This window comes from Natrix helvetica (genome assembly GCF_964273705.1).
Source record: "Natrix helvetica genome assembly, chromosome: 5".
In the NCBI taxonomy this organism is placed as follows: Eukaryota; Metazoa; Chordata; class Lepidosauria; order Squamata; family Natricidae; genus Natrix; species Natrix helvetica.
The window spans coordinates 149381687-149399996 of NC_138551.1; the positions used below are offsets into that span (position 1 = coordinate 149381687).

At 47.1% G+C, this 18310-nt stretch overlaps 2 protein-coding genes across 4 annotated transcripts in view; one reads left to right on the plus strand and one right to left on the minus strand.

Annotated features, from left to right (window-relative positions):
- Nucleotides 1–165: 165 nt before the first annotated feature.
- On the plus strand, nucleotides 166–8009 carry CPTP (ceramide-1-phosphate transfer protein). 2 transcript variants are annotated; one of them, XM_081955075.1, is made up of 3 exons: nucleotides 166–211; nucleotides 2673–2863; nucleotides 6902–8009. In XM_081955075.1, the coding sequence occupies exons 2-3, from the start codon at nucleotides 2742–2744 to the stop codon at nucleotides 7422–7424; spliced, it is 645 nt and encodes a 214-aa protein (XP_081811201.1). In that variant the 5' UTR covers nucleotides 166–211; nucleotides 2673–2741; the 3' UTR covers nucleotides 7425–8009. The 2 variants fall into 2 exon arrangements, with proteins under 2 accessions (XP_081811201.1, XP_081811202.1); XM_081955076.1 differs by having other exon boundaries at nucleotides 186–211; nucleotides 2724–2863.
- Nucleotides 8010–11092: 3083 nt separating this feature from the next.
- The window catches only part of DVL1 (dishevelled segment polarity protein 1), a 69837-nt gene continuing 62619 nt past the window's right edge, over nucleotides 11093–18310 (minus strand). For both annotated transcript variants that reach the window (XM_081955095.1, XM_081955096.1), the window contains exons 14-15: nucleotides 17417–17623; nucleotides 11093–15064 (exon numbers count right to left, since the gene is read on the minus strand). In XM_081955095.1, coding sequence (XP_081811221.1) covers nucleotides 14643–15064; nucleotides 17417–17623 — 629 coding nt within the window. In that variant the 3' untranslated portion in view covers nucleotides 11093–14642. The remainder of the gene's footprint in view (nucleotides 15065–17416; nucleotides 17624–18310) is intronic.

The following is an 18310-nucleotide window of genomic DNA, read 5'->3' on the forward strand; positions in this document are numbered from 1 at the left end:
CCGGAAGCGCGCGCCGTCTTTCCCGAGCCCATTTCTGAAGCCCTCATTGGCCGGCAGCGGCAAAAAAAAAAAAAAAACCAGCCCAGCGGGGAGCCTATTGGCTTAGCCGAGAGCAGCGGGCGGGTCGCGCGGGTACGAGCAGGGCCCTTATTGGCGGATCTGAGGAAAGGGGGCCGGACGAAGAAGGGAAAGGACGAAGGGGGTTGCTAAGGTGAGTGAAAGCGCCGGACGGGGAGGGGAGGAGAGGGAGGGAAGCCCCCTGGGCGGGGGAGGAAGATGAAGTCCTTCCCCTTACGAGGCTGGGCGGGGCTAAACCTTGGGAGTGGGAGCCTGGGGTTGTGGGTGGGGGGCAGAGACCTAGAGAGTTGGCGGTGGGGGGCTTCTGCAGCCATCGTCACGAATGGGGTACGGTCTCCTGCTTGGAAGAGGGGATTGGACTAGATGACCTCCAAGGTCCCTTCCAACTCTTGTTAATCTGTATCTGGGATGGTGCCCATCCAACACTGAATAATAAGCACAGTGATTACAAGATGGTTAGTTATTATAATAATAATAATAGGCTTCCTTCTGCCCCATCCCTCAATCTTAGATTAACAGAGTGGGAAGGGACCTTAAAGGTCATCTAGTCCAACCCCGCTGCCCAAGCAGGGGATCCTGCACCATTTCTGAAAAATGGCAGTCCAGTCTCTTCTTGAAGGCTTTAGCCCAGATTTAACAGGCTTTAGCCCAGATTTAGCAGATTAACATAGTTGGAAGGGACCGTGGAGGTCATCTAGTCCAACCCCGCCGCCCAAGCAGTACACCCTGCAAAATTTCAGAAAAATGGCAGTCCAATCTCTTCTTGAACTCTTTAGCCCAGATTTAACAGGCTTCAGTCCAGATTTAAAAGATCAATGGAGTTGGAAGGGACCTTGGAGGTCATCTAGTCCAACCCCCCAGCCCAAGCAGGAGACCCTGCACCATTTCTGAAAAATGGCAGTCCAATCTCTTCTTGAAAGCTTCCAGGGATGAAGCTCCCAGAACGCCCAAAGGCAAGCGATGCTGAAGGCAAGCTTACCACCATCCCTTTAGGGAGCGAAGTTCACGAGGCTGATTTTAAAAAGCTGAAGGCTTGCACTTAACGGTTCTCACGCTTACGACCGTGGTAGCATCCCAGCACTCACACAACCAAATTCGCACACTTGGCCAAGAGTCTCAAGCGATGAAGCTCCCCCACAACTAGATGAAAGTTTCTGGATTCGAAACAAGTCAGGAATTTTGAGTTCTTGGCATGCTTTTCCCCCCCTTATGAACAATTTAGTATTGGAGACTCCGGTACGGTTAAGCCCAAATGATAGGTTTATTAACTGGCTTATTGTTATTGTAGTTGCCCGCCGATTGTTCCGAGCAGTACCAGATCTCGGGTGGAATTTGGAATTTGCAGTATTTCTGGTTTCCTTTTTTAAACATTAATTGGAAAAGGACAGGAGGAGGCAGTGAATGGAAAATCCCCCATCCGGATTCATCCCGCAGGGTCCATGGATCGGCTGGGATCAGGCCAGGATCACATCGGGATCTTCCCCCGTTTTAAAACCATCCTGGCCTTGAATCTTAAATGCTTAGCACGCATGGACTCTTTCCTGGGCGAAGTGGTGGTTGGCTTGGGACGGACACACAAACACACATAGCAAAGCTTCACTGGTTTTAATTGGGGCTAACTGGAGCCGGGAGGAGGGGGGATTAAAATTTAACCCGATCCCTTGGATCTAGCTGCCTGCCTTCCAAGCTAACCCAGACTTAAAACCAACTGATATATTTGTCACTGAATGAGACTTAGGAAAAAGCACTGATTCATATACAGTTAGGACCAGTCAGAGCTAGGGTGACTCGGAGAGGGGGGGGACTTAATGTTTCACACTTACGACCGTCGCAGCATCCCCGCCATCACCGGATCCAAATTTGGACGCTTGGCACTGGCATGATATTTATGACACCTGCAGTGTCCCCGGGGGTGGACGTGATCTGCTTTTGCGACCTTCGGGCAAGCAAAGTCAGTGGGGGGAAGCCAAGTTCGCTTAACGACCGTGGGACAAACTTAACGTCTGCAGGGATTCCTTGAATGAAACGGAGCTCAGCTCGTTTAACCGCTGACTTGCTTAGCAGTGGGACTCCTGGGCTTCATTGTGGCTGTAAGTCGAGGACGATCTATGCGGAGGGAGGCCTTTTTTTCCCAAGTAATTCCTTTGAGTTTGAAGGGGGAAAAACAAGTTAGACCAGTTCAACCTGCTAAACACCGATGGGTCATTCCACCCCTGCCTCCCACCCACCCACCCACTCACTCACCCCCCCCCCAAAAACAAACACATCCTTTTATCCTGAATGTTTAGACAGCTCAACATAAAAAGCTCTGGATCGTCCTCCCGTCGCCACGCCCTTCTCGGCAACGGGTTCAGGATTTTGTTTCATTTCCACCGGAGCGCCAGGCGTCAGTTTCCGACTCTCTCAAGTTATAACAGAACGCTCTTCTACCAGGTTGTGAGGGCTCCAACACTGGACATTTTAAAGAAGAGTTTGCACCACCCTTTATTTTGAAGTGCTGTCGGGTTTCCTGCCTAAGCAGGGGAGGGGGTTGGACTAGAAGACCTCCAAGGTCCCATCCAACTCTGTCGTTCTGTTCTATTCTACCTGGGAAGGTTCCCTTGAGGCTCTGTTTTTTTCCACCTGCCCCGGAGTCTCTTCCTCAGTTTCCCAAGCGTCACACCATGGCTGACGGCGAGGATATTCATGGCTTGAAAAGTGTGCTGGTCATGTTCCAGAGCTGTCTGAACGGCGAGGAAGAAATCCTGATGGACCCATATTTAGGAGGCTGGAAAGGACTCGTCAGGTAAAGCTTCTGCTTTGATCTAGGCTCGGAATCACAAGCTGGGTTAGGGAAAAAAAAACAACGGAAATTGTGGGATTAGAATACATTTAAAGCAGGGGTGTCCAAATTTGGGAACTTTTAAGACTTGTGGACTTCAACTCCACAAGTTGAAGTCCACAACTTGAAGTCCACAAAGTCTTAAAAGTTCCCAAATTTGGACACCCCTGATTTAGAGATGCCGCCAAAGAGAAGGAAGCTGTTTTCTGTAGGATAGGCTCAATATTATCCGGTGTGTGTGTGTGAGGATGTCATTTGAGGAAACCTCACAGCGCTTTTCTTTTTTACAATTTTTTTAAATTTTCAAAACAAACATAAAGAACCTTCTTCTTTACATACGGTAGAAAGTGTATCAGTTGGTTACAAAAAGCTTTCGTGCATCTCTTCCACCGTCATCAAGTTTAGTTCATATTAACTCTAGCATTTTATCTCAAGTGTTTATACATATTACCATCATCATACCTCCACTTTTATTTGACTATAATTATTTAAACATCCTTCATCATAAAATATACCAAAATTTAGTACATAACCACATACTGGCATTTCATTTACTATATCTAAAATCCTCCAATGACACTGAATCCTTATGTCCTATTCTAGCTAAACATCCGTAATATTTAATAACAACATTTTCTAATCCTCCTTTCAAAATCACTATTTACAATTTGCTCCAGTTTCCTTATATTATACCCATACATATGTATGAATTATTATCATTATCCTTTCTTTATTTGACTATATCCTATACCATAACATTTTCCCCCTAATAATCAAAACTGTGTCTAATTTAATTCTTTTTTATTGTTATTATTATTATTAACCTTTATATATAATCCAAAAGGATTTCTAGCCTTCCCTTCATGGTTATCATTCAATATTCATATCCAGTTATTGCTTATCATAACACTACACATTGTATACATTATTATCATTATCAATTTTTTATTGGACTATACCTATTATCACTAAATTTCACTAACTTTAGCTAGTTTTGAATTATACTCTTCCATCTATCAACCTGTATCTTTCCAATAACAAAACACTCTCATATCTTCTGCCATTTGTGGAACTAATCTGCTAAACATTTTCTTAATCAGATCTGTATGGACTTCTCTTAGCAACTCCTTGCTTGTAAAATCTCTCATGTACTTTTGATGCCCTCTTTCTGTTTCCTTGTTCAGCTTGTCTTTGATTGTCAGCAGTGTTATCAATATTTTTGCCAATAAGATTCCATAGTCCATAGGTAATTTAATTTTCTCTTCTTCTATATTTTGCCCTTTGGAATAAATCTCTCCATTTAATTCTTCTTTCGATATTCCATTCTTTCTTTTTTCAAAAATAGACCAAATGCCATAAATGTCAACCAGTTTAATCTCTTTATATTCATCTTGCACTTCGGTTTTTTTAGTTTCAATCACCTCATTTTGTATTTGATAAACATCCTCGATTTTTTTGTTCCAAGTAATCCAGTTTTCTTTCCATTCTCTCCTCTGTATTTAATAATTTTTGCAATTCTGCAAATATTCCTTGCAAGTTTGAAGCTTCTACATTCTCCTGAGATGCCATATTATCATGCACAGCTGCTCTTGCTTAGAAGGTCAACAAGATTGAAGCATACGTTCACAAAGACCGTTGTTTTCACTTTGAGTGCACTTCAAAGGGACATCTGGCCCCCCTTCCCATCACTCTGTAGCCAAGCCGCAAGTTCGGCCTGAATACACAAGCTCCGTTCAAGAAAACCTCCCAGCATTCGAGCAGCGCAGCGCTGTTAAAAAGTTTATTTTTTGTAACTATTTTATATTTCAAATTGAAAAAAGTAATCCGATCTTTAAATGAGTTTTTCTAATGAATTAGAAAAGTATCCACAACAATGAGAGGAGAAAACTTTGTTCTATAGATCGCGGAGAGTCACAAAGAAAAGGTAGAAGAAGAAGACTTGATCCATCCATTTTTAAAAGCTTGTAGAAATTCCGTCCATGTAAAAAGCATTTTTTTAAAAAAGAGATAAACCCACTGTCCAAAACCATTCTAAATTTAATTTCGCCGCTTAAATCTTCTATTCTTCAATTTAAATTAATTTTTAAGTTTTTATAGGCAGACTCTTTTTTAAAACAATAAAAATTCCTCACCAGCTGGAAACACTTTTTCTTTCCATATCCTCCGTTTTGGAGCTGCCCCGACTTCGTCAGCCTTGGCTGGATTTTTTGTCGCCGGCTTGAAGAACTTCTCTTGCTTCTTTCAGGGATTTTGCGATATCCCCCAAATCAGCAAGACGTATTCTTCCTGTTCACCGTCTCTTCGGGACGGTTTAGGTCCATTGGACCCCCCCCCCCCCCCAGTGACAAAAGTATTGGCTGTGGTCTCAGAGCATTGAGACCACACAACCATATCGTCGCGACGCTGGCCCCGCCTCTCCCCACAGCGCTTTTCAGCATTCTCTGGGAAGTTTACAATGTAGGCATTATTTGCATAGAACCCCCAACAATCTGGAAATGGTCTAGGAGAGGGCTCAACAAACTGCGGCTCTGGAGCCGCATGTGGCTCTTTCCTCACTGCTGTGGCTCCGTCACCGGTCGGCTCCACAATTTTGAGAGGAGCTTCGGGGGGGGGGGGGGAGAGAAGCACAGTGCACCTGGAAAAGACTCTATGGCAAGGAGAGGGTTTTCCAGTTGTCTCCACAATTGATAGGGCTTTCGGTTAGGACAGGTAGAGGAAAAAGTACGCCGCACTAGGAGGAGACTCTATGGTGGGGAGAACTGAACTTCCGATCAGCTCCAGAATTGAACAGGGGGCTTCCGGTTAGGACCTTTGTGGCTCCCGGTGTTTTCTTTTCTGTGGGAAACGGGTCCAAATGGCTCTAGTTTGCCAACCCCTGGTCTAGAAACTCCTGTTTGAGCAGGGGGTTGGACTAGAAGACCTCCGAGGTACCTTCCAACTCTGTTATTCCGTATCTATTATTCTGTATCCAGCTCCTCATTTTACCGACCTTGGAAAGATCGAAGACGTGAGCCAAGTTCAGTATCGGACTGCAGGCGGTGGGCACAGTTTGCTGCAATACTGCACTTAACCACTGTCTATGTCCAGTAGACAGGGACGCGGGTGGCTCAGTGGCTAAGACACTGAGCTTGTCGATCAGAAAAGGTCAGCAGTTCAGCGGTTCGAATCCCTAGCGCCGCGTAACGGAGTGAGCTCCCATGACTTGTCCCCGCTTCTGCCAACCTAGTAGTTTGAAAGCACGTAAAAAATGCAAGTAGAAAAATAGGGACCACCTTTGGTGGGAAGGGAACAGCGTTCCATGCACCTTCGGGAGTTGAGTCATGCCGGCCACATGACCACGGAGACATCTTCGGACAGCCCCGGCTCTTCGGCTTTGAAACGGAGATGAGCAGCGCCCCCTAGAGTCGGGAACGACTAGCACATATGTGCGAGGGGAACCTTTACCTTATGTCCAGTAGCTGTTGACAAAATCTGGAAGGTGGCATCCATTCCCATTACTTTATCATGACATCTTTTTCTTCTTCTTTTTTTTAAAGAGTTTTATTATTTTTCAATTACAAACATAACCATTCCGTCTTTCCTTATGCAGTGTGTCGTCTGGGTACAAACATCTCTGTGCAACATCGTTCCTCTTTTGCCACATCTTTCACATTCATATTCACACTATTTCCCTAAGTTTAGTATGATAATATATCAAGCATTTAAACATTATAAAACTCACCATTCTTCTTCTTACTATCTTCTAGAAATAATATATCAGCGTTAAGCATCATTATTCTTATCAGACACACACTAACCATTTTATATCTTTATCTAAGTGTGTTATCGATTTGTTTTTTAGCTTTCTTCATTTCCAAACTCCTTTTTTTCTCTCTCCAACCATTGGTAAAATACTCTCCCAATCATATAATGTTCAGTTTCCTCTTTCTCTTTAATTGCTTGTGTTAGTCTATTCATTTCTGCACATTCTAACATTCTCCTTATTTCTTTTTCTTCCTGGAGGTTTCTAAACACAATGGGGCCAATCTTCTCCTTCATCTCCAAAGACGCCGTGACCAAAATCCAGATCATGGAGAACTTCCGCTGCAACGAGCGGCGGGAGGACTACATTACCATCCAAGCTATGGTGAATTATGAGCTGGCCAACCGGCTGGTGGATTTGAGGGAGCCTGGCAACTATCCTACCTCGGGCTGCCGAACTATCCTTCGCCTCCACCGTGCCCTGCGCTGGCTGCACCTGTTTCTGGAGGGCCTGAGGACTAGCAGCCCCAGTTCCAAGACCTCGACGTTGTGCACGGATTCCTACAACGCCTCGCTGGCCAACTACCACCCCTGGATCATCCGCAAGGCAGCCACCATGGCCTTCTACGCCTTGCCCACCCGCGAGGCCTTCCTGGAAAACATGCGGGTGGGCAGCACCCAGGCGGCAATCGAGATGCTGGGCGAGGCTCTGCCTTACATCAGCAAGGTCTACGAGATCACGGAGAACCTCTACACGGAGCACAAGCTGCTCGACCTCCCCTGAGGGGGACCGAAGCTGACCCGAGAGCCGGAGGGGCTCTCCCTGCGGCTGCAGCCCCCAGATCTCCTCGAAAAATCATCTCCTGCTCTTATCAATCAGGTTTCTTCTTGGAAAGCTACGAGGCCTTCAAGCCATCCCTCCGTTTGGGGTCCTAGCACTGAAGATATAAAGCCTTTATGCCATTTCCCCAATCAGAAAGCTGTGTTCCTGCCCCTTTTCCTCCTTCCAAAAGCTTTGATCCAGAAAGGCATCCAGTCCTTGATTTATTTTTCTTTTCTTTTCTTTCTTTCCTTCTCCTTTCTTTTTCTTTCTTTCTTTCTTTCCTTCTCTTTTCTAGACCTGCATCTAGTGCCAGGTTTGTGGTCCTTCCTCCCTCTCCTATTTCCCTCCCTCCCTCCCTCTCTTTTTTCTTTCTTTCTCCCCTCCCTTTTTTCTCCCATCCCTCCCTTTCTTTCTTTCTCCCTTCCCTCCCTTTTTTCTCCCCTCCCTCCCTCTTTCTTTCTTTTTTCTTTCTCCCTTCCCTCCTTTTTTCTCCCATCTCCCTTTTTTTTCTTTTTTTCTTTCTTCCTTTCTCCCTTCCCTCCCTTTTTTCTCCTATCTCTCCCTTTTTCTTTCTTTCTTTCTCCCTTCCCTCCCTTTTTTCTCCTATCTCTCTCTCTTTTTCTTTCTTTCTTTCTCCCTTCCCTCCCTTTTTTTCTCCCATCCCTCCTTCTTTCTTTCTTTCTTTCTCTTCCTTCCTTCCTTTTCTTTCCTCGCTTCCTCCTGCAGCCCGCCATCGCAGCCAACTCCTTTCCAAATTGACGCACAACTTTGGAACCGTGGCAAGGTTTCCCTTTCTGCTCTGTCAATCAATCAATCACTCACTCACTCACTCAATCAAAACGCCAGAGATGGCGTCGCGTGAAAGTGCAGCTTTATCCCCATCCAATTAACCTTGAAAAAAAGGGTTTTAATAGCGCAGGTGGAAGCAGAGCGGGAGAAGTTACTGAGGTGTGAAGGAGACACGTGAACTGAACAACTCGCCTGCCTGGGTTTGATTAAGCCACCCCCTCCCCGCACACAATCAAGCATGTGATTAGGGGGGGGGGGGTCCCGACATCAAGAAATGCTGTGCCTTTGACAAGGGTTTGTCTCTAGCTAACAGTTAGAGAGCTGGGGAAATAGGGATGCTTTGACTATCGTGAGATCGCTTAAAGCAATGGATCCCTCCTCCCTGAACCTTATCTGCCCATCCCAGGGATGGAAAGGATGCTGGGAGTTCTAGTTCAACAGCATCCTGAAAGCAGTTTTAAGAACAGAAGTGTGCTTGAGAAAGAAATGCCCCACAAAATCTCACTCCCTGATCCTCTTGCTCAATCTGCAGCAGGAGGAGGAGGCGGTGCCCGAAACCCTTTGAAAAAACTTCTCTTTTAAGGCTGGGAATTTAGCTTAAACCTCTTACGACTCTTTGTCAAGGATAGGTGTGGAAAAGGATCCTGGGATGATCCATATGCTGGTTACGTAGCAGTTGCACCATCGCTCAGCCCCTGGAAAGCACGCAGTTAAGACAATCTCATTGATCAGCACTGACAATGTACCTCGGAAACGCCTTTCCTGCTTCCATCGTCACCACCCTCCTTCTTTTCTTGTCGTCTTCTTCACACCCCTCTTAACTTTTCTCCCGCTTACCTTGGCAGTGCACTTAAGCCTTGAGGGCTCGGCTCTCACAAAAGCTTCCTACGCCAAGGCATTGGCTTGGCTTTGAAAGAGACTCCCAGCCAAGCGAGACAATCAAAACTCTTCTTAGGGCTTCACCCCTTTTTCCATTGACAGATGGATTATTGGGCACGCTGCATTTTTCACACACACACCCCCAAAAACAACCCATGCCATTCAAGCGGCAGACAGCTGTGCCAAGAGACGAAAAGACAGGCTTCCTGTATTATGGGCCAAAAAAGAAAACAAACCAAGAATCCGCCAGTGACTTGACACACTTCATTTCCTTACAGATCTGGTAAAACCCATCTCAATATTTATTGTCGATAAATATTTAGGCAGCTAGCACGTCGAGGAGGAGGAGGCTGGGGCAACAACTGCTAAGCTAACCCTAAGCTTTGAAGGAATCCACACCTTTTAAAGCCAAGGCAGTATTTAATGCCAGTATTCCTTCCTTTGCAACTGTACTGTTCTTACTTTACGCTGCCACTTCTTTCGGTTGTCAGTTTCCTTGGTTTCGGCGGACGCTGAGCAATACTTCTTCCCCCTTCCCGATTACGGCCTGAATCTCTGCCTGCAATGATTATTTTTATTTTAAGGGGAAGTAGCAAGGGGAGGACTCTGCCTCTTCGACGCCATTACAAAACACTAACGTTCGGCAGAGATTCAGGCCGTCGCCTACCTCCGATACGAAGACAATCCAACAACGAGTTTGTTTATGTGCGTGTGTGTTTTCAAAGTGGGATTATTATTATTATTATTGTCACAGTGTTTTGGGAAAGATTCCCTGCTGTATTTCTTCCTTGGTGCCAGTGTGTTTACGGTCTTATTTTTAAATATTTTCTACCTCGTCTGTTTAAATTACAAGTGCTTTGTTTTGGGGTGGGCCTATAAGGAGGTTTGCCCCTTTGAGCCTGGATGTATCCTATCTTGTCCTTACCGCTTGCGTTGCTGCTCGGCCTGAAATAAACGTCCCTACTGCAGCTCGAAACAGATGTGTTCTTTTTCTGGAGTTGCGGCAGCTGGAAGACGGCAGGAAACAAAATTAAGGGGGGGGGAAGGCTCCTTCTCTCCATCTTCACCCCCATGTCCCACACCTTTCCTAGTCTTTTGGAAGATGAGCAGACTGGCCTGTCCCATTCCAAGCAGTTTAGATCTGAACAAGCCTCGTGTTGTCAGCCTGGGGGAGATGGAGGGGGTAGCGGAAATACCAGTCGAATCCCCTGGACCATGGACAAGGCGAGCGCAAAATATGACATTAGGGACATGAATTTTAAGCATTTCGGACACCGAGTTTCATCATTTGATGCATGTTTGACATCACACATTGTTAGCCAGTCCCAGGCGTTTTGGAGTTTGGGGACCCTGATATTTGCCCTATAGCCATGATGGCGAACTTCTCTGTGGGCGCATGCACGGTCGCCAGCTGCCGTTCTGGTTTCCGCCAAGCTGGTCTGCGCGGACACCAGAGTGCCGGAAAACAGCCCCAAAACAGGCTGTTTTCAGGCCACTTTGGCCCGAAAAACACCCCGAAAAACAGACCAAATAACGGCCGGAAAAATGCACATGTGCACTAGGCAGCTAGTTTTTGAGTTTCCAGAGCTTATGTCCTATGGGAGGAGCCAATCACCTCCAAGCCTTACTCCCAAGTCGTCCCTTCTGTCTTAACTGCTCTTGCCTTCTGGCAGCTCTGCGCATGCATGCACTGGGAACAGGGGGAGCCTGTTCCTCTCCCTCACTGCTGTCCAAATTGGAGGCTTCGGAGGCAGCACATAACTCCCAGGTAGCCCTGGGCCCCTCTCTGCCTCCGACGCAGCCCTCGTCAGAGCCTTCCCCAGACTCCAGGACTGGCCCAGGTTCCTCCCCAACCCTCCTCACTCTCCGACTCTGCTGCCAACTCCGCAGGCTGCCGTCGGACCACAACAAGACTTTGCATGCCAATCATGGGACAAGCCAATAAAAGACAGAGACAAAAAGAAATATATATATATATAATATCTCGGAATAAAATGTTGCCACCACCAATGAAGAAAAATCACAAAAGTGCATTTGTCACATAAAAGTAAAAGCTTATTTTAAGAGTTTAAAATAGCATTTACACATAAGCAGTTATATATTAACTATACAAACAACTGGAGTTTTTTCATACAATATCTACAAAGAAGCCCTCCCAAAAATTCAGAAAAAAGGAAGATGATATTAGAAATAAGGGGAGTGGGCCATTCACACATCATCGAGAACACAATCTTGGGTACTGTGACCCAATGCTAAGATATTTTAGAGAGTTGGTGGGCAGGGATTTCATTTCCTGCCTTTAATCTCATTTACTTCCATTTTTTTTCTCCCTCTACTGTACATAAAATTCTGTATGCGTCATTCTAAACCCCGATTAGAATTAAGATCTTCCTTTGACATTATTCCTTACTGTCCAGTAAAATGCAACTTTAAAGGGGAAGAAGCAGCTAACTCAAAATAATCCAGTTTCAATGTTTTCTCCAGGCCCAAAACGGGCTTGCTAGTTGGCAACGGGAAGGATGAACGGGAGCAGTTAACAGTAACAGAGTTGGAAGGGACCTTGGAGGTCTTCTAGTCCAACCCCTTGCTCAAGTAGGAAACCTTACAACATTTAAGTTGTTAACATTTAAGTTGTTAACATTTAAGTAAGGAAAACCTATAACCAATGGAACAGGACCTAGGGATTCGAACCGCTGAACTGTCAACCTTTCCGATCGACAAGCTCAGCGTCTTGGCCATTAAAGGCAGACAGAAGACCACGCCCACAAAATATAGCTGTCTTATCCCACCCCAACTAGGGGTAAAACATTTTGAGTTAGGGATCCCTCTGAAGCAGAAAAGGAGAATGTGTCAAGAGATTTTAAAGGGGGAAATGCATCTTTTCCAAACTGGGTCTGAATCAATAGGCTGAAAACATGCTTGCTTCAGTGAATTCATGAGGACTAGCTCCTCTGCACAATTATATTGGATCATGACGGCCCAGCAAGATAAACCAGCCATGTGGGAACCACAATACAATTTCTTCAAAGAGAGGCATTTGCTAGAGTTTGACATTAGCTGTTAAAATAAATAAATACAAAAAAAATAACAGCCAGTCAGCCAAGGGGGCATGTTTCATCTTCACTACTATAGAGGATTATAAAGAGAGAGAAAACGTGTGTGTGTGTGTGTGTGTGTGTGTGTGTGTGAGAGAGAGAGAGAGAGAGAGAGAGAGAGAGAGAGACAGAGAGACAGAGAGACAGAGAGAGACAGAGACAGACAGACAGACAGACAGGCAGAGACAGACACACAGACACACAGACAGAGACAGAGACAGAGAAAGAGACAAAGAAAGAGAGAGACAGAGAGACAAAGACAGACAGACGCAGAGAGAGACAGACACACAGAGAGAGAGACAGACAGAGGCAGAGACAGAGAACAAAGGAGAGAGAGAGACAGAGGCAGACAGAGAGAGAGAGAGACAGACACAGACAGACAGAGGCAGAGGCAGAGACAGAGAAGAAAGGAGAGAGACAAGAGGCAGACAGAGAGAGACAGAGAGACAGAGAGACAGACACAGACAGAGGCAGAGACAGACACACAGAGAGAGACAGAGAAGAAAGGAGTGAGAGAGACAGAGACAGACAGAGACAGAGAAGAAAAGAGACAGACAGAGACAGAGAAGAAAGGAGAGAGACAGAGACAGACAAACAGAGAGATAGTGGGGGGGAGAGAAACAACTTGGGTCAGCAGTTGGGAACAGATTCCCTAGCTATCCTTGAAGGATCTCCTTTGATTAGTTCTTAATTCAAAGCATTAAGGAGGTGGGGGGACATAAAGAAACTAAAAAATACTCTCCAAATGCAAACACAGCCATCGAAATGTAAAGTTGGGGAAAAGGCAGAATTTTCCTAATGTTGACCAAACCATGCACTTCCTTGCCATCCCGCTTGGAAACCTGGAAACTAGTGCGGGTGTGTGTTTGTGTGTTGTGCTGTTTGCAACACACAACACAGGTGTCAAAGGATCTCACTGGGGCCAAATCTCCTCTGAAAACAGGAACATCCCCCCCCCCCGCAAAAGATGCTTTTCCAAATGGACCATTTAGCTAGCCGAACAGCCAGACAATAACAAGAGTTGGAAGGGACCTTGGAGGTCTTCTAGTCCAACCCTTTGCTCAAGTAGGAAACCCTACAACATTGAAGTTGTTAACTTTTAAGTAAGGAAAACCTACAACCAGTGGAACAGAAGTTGCCTTCGGAAGTTGTGAGAGCTTTATCCCTGGAAGCTTTCAAGAAGAAATTGGACTGCCATTTGTCAGGAATGGTGTAGGGTCTCCTGCGTGAGCAGGGGGTTGGACTAGATGACCTACAAGGTCCCTTCCCACTCTGCCCATCTGTTAAATTTCAGACAGATGGTTGCCCCAATCTCTTCTTTAAAAACCTCCAACCAAAGAGGAGTTTAATTATGCCGTAGGGAAGGGTTGGTCCAGTCTTAAAAAGGAAAGAAAAAAAATGTGGCAAAAGAGAGAAAAGACACAATTTAGGGTGTGTGACCGACAAAGGCAGCAATCTTCTCTATCTGGAGCAAGCAGAGGGATGGATGGATGGAACACCGCTTGGCAATAACTGCCTTGGTGGAGTGCTTGCGGAAACACTTACAACCACCAGAATCTTCTTTCAAGGTGTAAAATAGGCAACCTATCATGGTTTCGGAGGAGAAATTTACCCCGTCAAGTTTCTTAAAAAAAAATGGTTTTCCCTTCTTAAAGCGAAAGGCTGAGCAGGTAGAAAGAAAACCCTTAATGAAAATTAGCCCAAAGGAGGGTAGGAAACAGGCCTACCGATAGATAATTCACCCATTGTTGCAACGGGGTTTAAAAAAAAATGAACCCAGACACATCCAATGTCATCGCCTCACCGTCAGTTGTGTTGTCTTCACCAAAGCAAATCCTCCTCGTTGTAAGTTTTTATTTCCCCCAAGGTTGGAAAGAAAGGAACCAGAATATATATATTTTAAAGGTGCAAAATACGCAGGACCGGAAAATTGCCGTGTTGCTTTTGTTTCGTTTTTTTTTTGTTTCGTTTGAAACTAGGATATAAAAGGACGATCCCTTGGTTAAGCCAAGGAGAAGACAGTAAAATTGCACTGAGAGAAAAGGTGCCAGGCATAACGAAGCTCGTTGAAGAGATCATCTGGAGAGAACATCTATCAATCACATTCAGAAAAACAACGGAAGGGAAGAAGAGGGGGGAAAAAGGAGGGGAAGGACAAAATATAGCCCGATTGGCGGATTTAACATCCTGGAATCGCTTTTCCACCCGTTGGCTGGCAAAACACAATCAAGAGTCAGAAGGGGGTGACATGCAAAAGATTGTCAAGGTGGGAGGGGGGCAGGGTGAGTGGGAAGGGTGCCGTCGCTCTCTTTCCCCGTTGCTTTGAATGAAAAAAAAAAGGGGGGGGGGCCTGGGCCCAGTCTGTTGACAGGACAAGAACCCTTCTGCACGGACTCTAGAAAGAAGGCACTTCTGTTCACATGATGTCCACAAAGAATTCGCACGGGTTCCCCATGGCTTTCTGGAAGGACTGGCGGCTCCCGGTCAGTTCGGGAGGGATGGAGCTAAGTTCCCGCACGGGGGGGCCTCCGGGTGGCCCGCTGATGGCGTAGAGTTTGCCTCCCAGCTTGGGGTAGTGCCCCAGAGAAGGCAGCCCGCCCGGAGGGCCGTACGAGTGGTGGCTGCGAGGACTTCTCTCGCTGAGGGTGACTGAGACGTGGCTGCGGTGGCTAAGTTGGCTGGGGGGCCGCTCGTGCCGCAGGACGCTCCCCCCACCCCTGCTCCAGGTGGCTGGGTCCGACCCGCCGCTGCTGCTGCCTCCGCCTGCTGACTTGCGGTCCTTCTCCCGCCGCCGGCTGTTCTCGCTGTTGCTTCGGTTCGAGCCGCTACTTTTGCTTCCTGGAAGGGAGGGGGTGGACGAGGGAGAGGAGAGGGAGCTGGATTAGGCCCAGAGGTAAAAGAAGGTGGTGGGCATTTGTTTGCCCGTTGGATGATGGGAGTCACGGAAAAAGTCACCGGGAGTGATGAAGCAGATGGCGGGTGAAAAAGGAGGATGCGGAAACATGCAGAAAAGCGAAGCAAAGCGGGAGTGTATGATTTTGATGTTTGGTTTGAAGGGATGAAAGCAAATCACACCAGCGGGACAGAAGAAGAGACACCCTGGAAACGGAATGTCGGGAATGTCGGGATAAGTCCCTGCTGGGCTCCAAAATCCCAGGTTTGGGGGAGATTAGGTTTACAGAGGAAGAGATCTTGTAACTCAGTGTTGTAGTGTTGACAACCGGCTGTTTTCGGCCCTCGCAAGTAAAATATCCTAGTCTTTTTCAATAGCTACCCTGCTCTCACAAGTTTGGGGGTGTGGTTGTCTGTCCCTTTGTTGTTGTTTAGAAGAAGTGGCTTCTTGTAAAAACCGCCCCTTTCTGAGGTCAGAACTTCCCATGGTGTGGAAATGTCCACCAAAAGGTTGAGGTGTGATTTAAAATTGTCGACTAGTGACTTCAGGATAATTCCCGCTGCAACCGAGATTGGTTTCTTCGCCTCTCCGGGAATTCTGCAAGCGGTTAAGGCCAGGGCATAGGGTGCTTTTTTTAAAATGCAGGTGGTGGTTGTTTTTAATTCAAGGACTTAGATGCGGAAGTGGGGAGGAACAAGTTTAAAATCCCAGAGGGGGGAAAGAAAAGACATGAGAATCTATATGGACTGAAAATGGGGGTTTCGGAAGGGAGGAAAAAATATGCTTACCAATCCTTTATGAATCCTTCAATCTAAGGCTTGCGCGGGATAAAACAAGGAAAGAGCAATTACCGAAAGCAACGGCCCTTATCCGAAAGGAATGGCACAGCAGCAACACTTAAAACCACAATAACATGTCAGCTAGAAGAGCCACTTAAGGAGATTCTGGGCCTCTTTCTCACAAATAGACTCACAAGAAGCTACATCACAAATATTCCACAGTTGAGCCCAAAAGTTTGGTTCTTAAGCGAGATGTTTCTTAAGTGAGTTTTGCGACCCATTTTACGACCTCTCCTGCCCTGGTGGTTCAGGGAATCACTGCAGTTGCTAAGTAACATGATTGTTAAATGAATCTGCCTTGAGGAGACTGGGGAGGAACATGGGCCAGTCCTGAGTCTGGGGAAGGCTCGGAGGAGGGCTCTGTGTCGGAGGCAGAGAGGGGGCCAGGGCCGTCTGACAATTATCAGCTGCCTTCAGAGTCAGACATCAGTGAGGCAGAAGAACAGCTGGAGCCTCTTCCCAGTGTGTGCATGCGCAGAGTTGCCAGACGAAGGGAACAGCTAAGGAACAAGGGTCGACTTGGGAGTAAAGCCACAGGTGGACGGTGAATGGCCCCTCCCAGAGGAAATAAAAGAGGAGCGAAAGGGGAGTGGAGTTTGCAGGAGGCCATTAATTCATTCCTGCCTTCTTGCCAAGTATTGCGGTGTCTGAAAGATCTCGGCCTGGCCACTCTCCAAGCCTGATCAAGGTCGGTAATTGTGAACTATCTTGAAAGACTGTGGGCTGGGATTTTGCTGGAGAGGAATTCACTGTCAATTAAATAAAAGGGGTTTGTCGGGATGAGGACACATGCTGCTAGGGAAGCCTAGGTCAGAACTCTGCTTGTCAGAAGGTCGCAAACAGAATCACGTCACAATGCAGCCGTCATAAACGCGAGTCAGTTGCTAAGCGTCTGAATTTTGATCACATGACTGTGGGGATGTCGCAAGGGTTATAAGTCATAAATCGCTTTTTTTTTCATTTGAACGGTCACTGAATGAACTGTCGTAATTCAAGGACCACCTATACTTCGCTGGCAAACTGGGAACGCTGGAAAAACCAGCCCTGAGTCTGGAATTGTTCTGAACACAGAACAAGCCTTGTTGGGAGCAACGCACACACTTTGAAACTTGCTGGCTGCACAAGTCCCCCTTTTTCTGACATTTGCACAGGGTGTGCAGTGAATGCCAAACGCATCAGACAGGAGACGCGGGAGGCCACAATCCGAAGACCACCAAACTAAGGCTCAGTTGCTAGACTTTTCCCGGGCCAGGTTAAGGGACCTGTGTGACTCCATGCAGGCAGCTCAGATGAACACTGCCCCCCTACCCAGTGGCGGTAGCCAGGAGTCGGGCTCCGTGCAAGATGGGCGCAAAGGGTCCGTGAGAAGGGACAGGCAAAGGGAGCACAGGAGAGGGAGGTATACGCGGAACAGCCAGGGGAGCAGGAAGGCGGAAAGCTTGCCTCCGAGGGCCTTACCTTCGCTGTGCTGGCTTCCCGCGCTGCCGCTGCCGTAACTGAAGCCAGGGTCCTGGTAGGCTGGCGGGAAACACGGAGGGGCGAGGGGATACTGGTAAGGATAACCTTGCCCCAGCGGCCATGGCGTGGAGGGGTGCGGGAGGGGGCCCAAGGTGTCTTGGTCAGAAGCCCCGCTGGAACCGTTGTTGAGGTTCATTGCAGCCATATCTGGAAGAGAGAGAGAGAGGGAGAGAGAGAGAGAGGGAAGGAGAGAGAGAGGGAAGGAGAGAGAGGCAGGGATAGAGGGGGAAAGAGAGAGAGGGAGGGAGAGGGAGGGGAGGGAGGGAGAAGGGAGAGAAAAGGAGGAAGAGAGGGAGGGAGAGAGGGAAAGAGAGAGAGGGAGGGAGGGAGAGGGGGAAGGAGAGGGAGGGAGAGAGGGGGGGGAAGGAGAGAAAGGGAGGGGGAGAGAGGGGGGAGGGGGAGGGGAGAGAGGGAGAGGGGGAAGGAGAGAGAGAAGAATTTTGAGCCAAATTCCCCTTTTCTAGTTGTGCATATGGAGACATGTGCCTAAATACAAACGAACCAAAAACGGAAGGTGCCAGCATAAATAAGCAAAGGTAAAAAGTAAAGGTTCCCTTTGCACATATGTGCTGGTTGTTCCTGACTCTAGGGGGCGCTGCTCATCTCCGTTTCAAAGCTGAAGAGCCAGCGCTGTCCGAAGACGTCTCCGTGGTCATGTGGCTGGCATGACTCAACGCCGAAAGCGCACGGAACGCTGTTCCCTTCCCACCAAAATTGGTGGTTCCTATTTTTCTACTTGCATTTTTTACGTGCTTTCGAACGGCTAGGTTGGCAGAGGCTGGGACAAGTCACGGGAGCTCACTCCGTTACGCGGCACTAGGGATTCGAACTGCT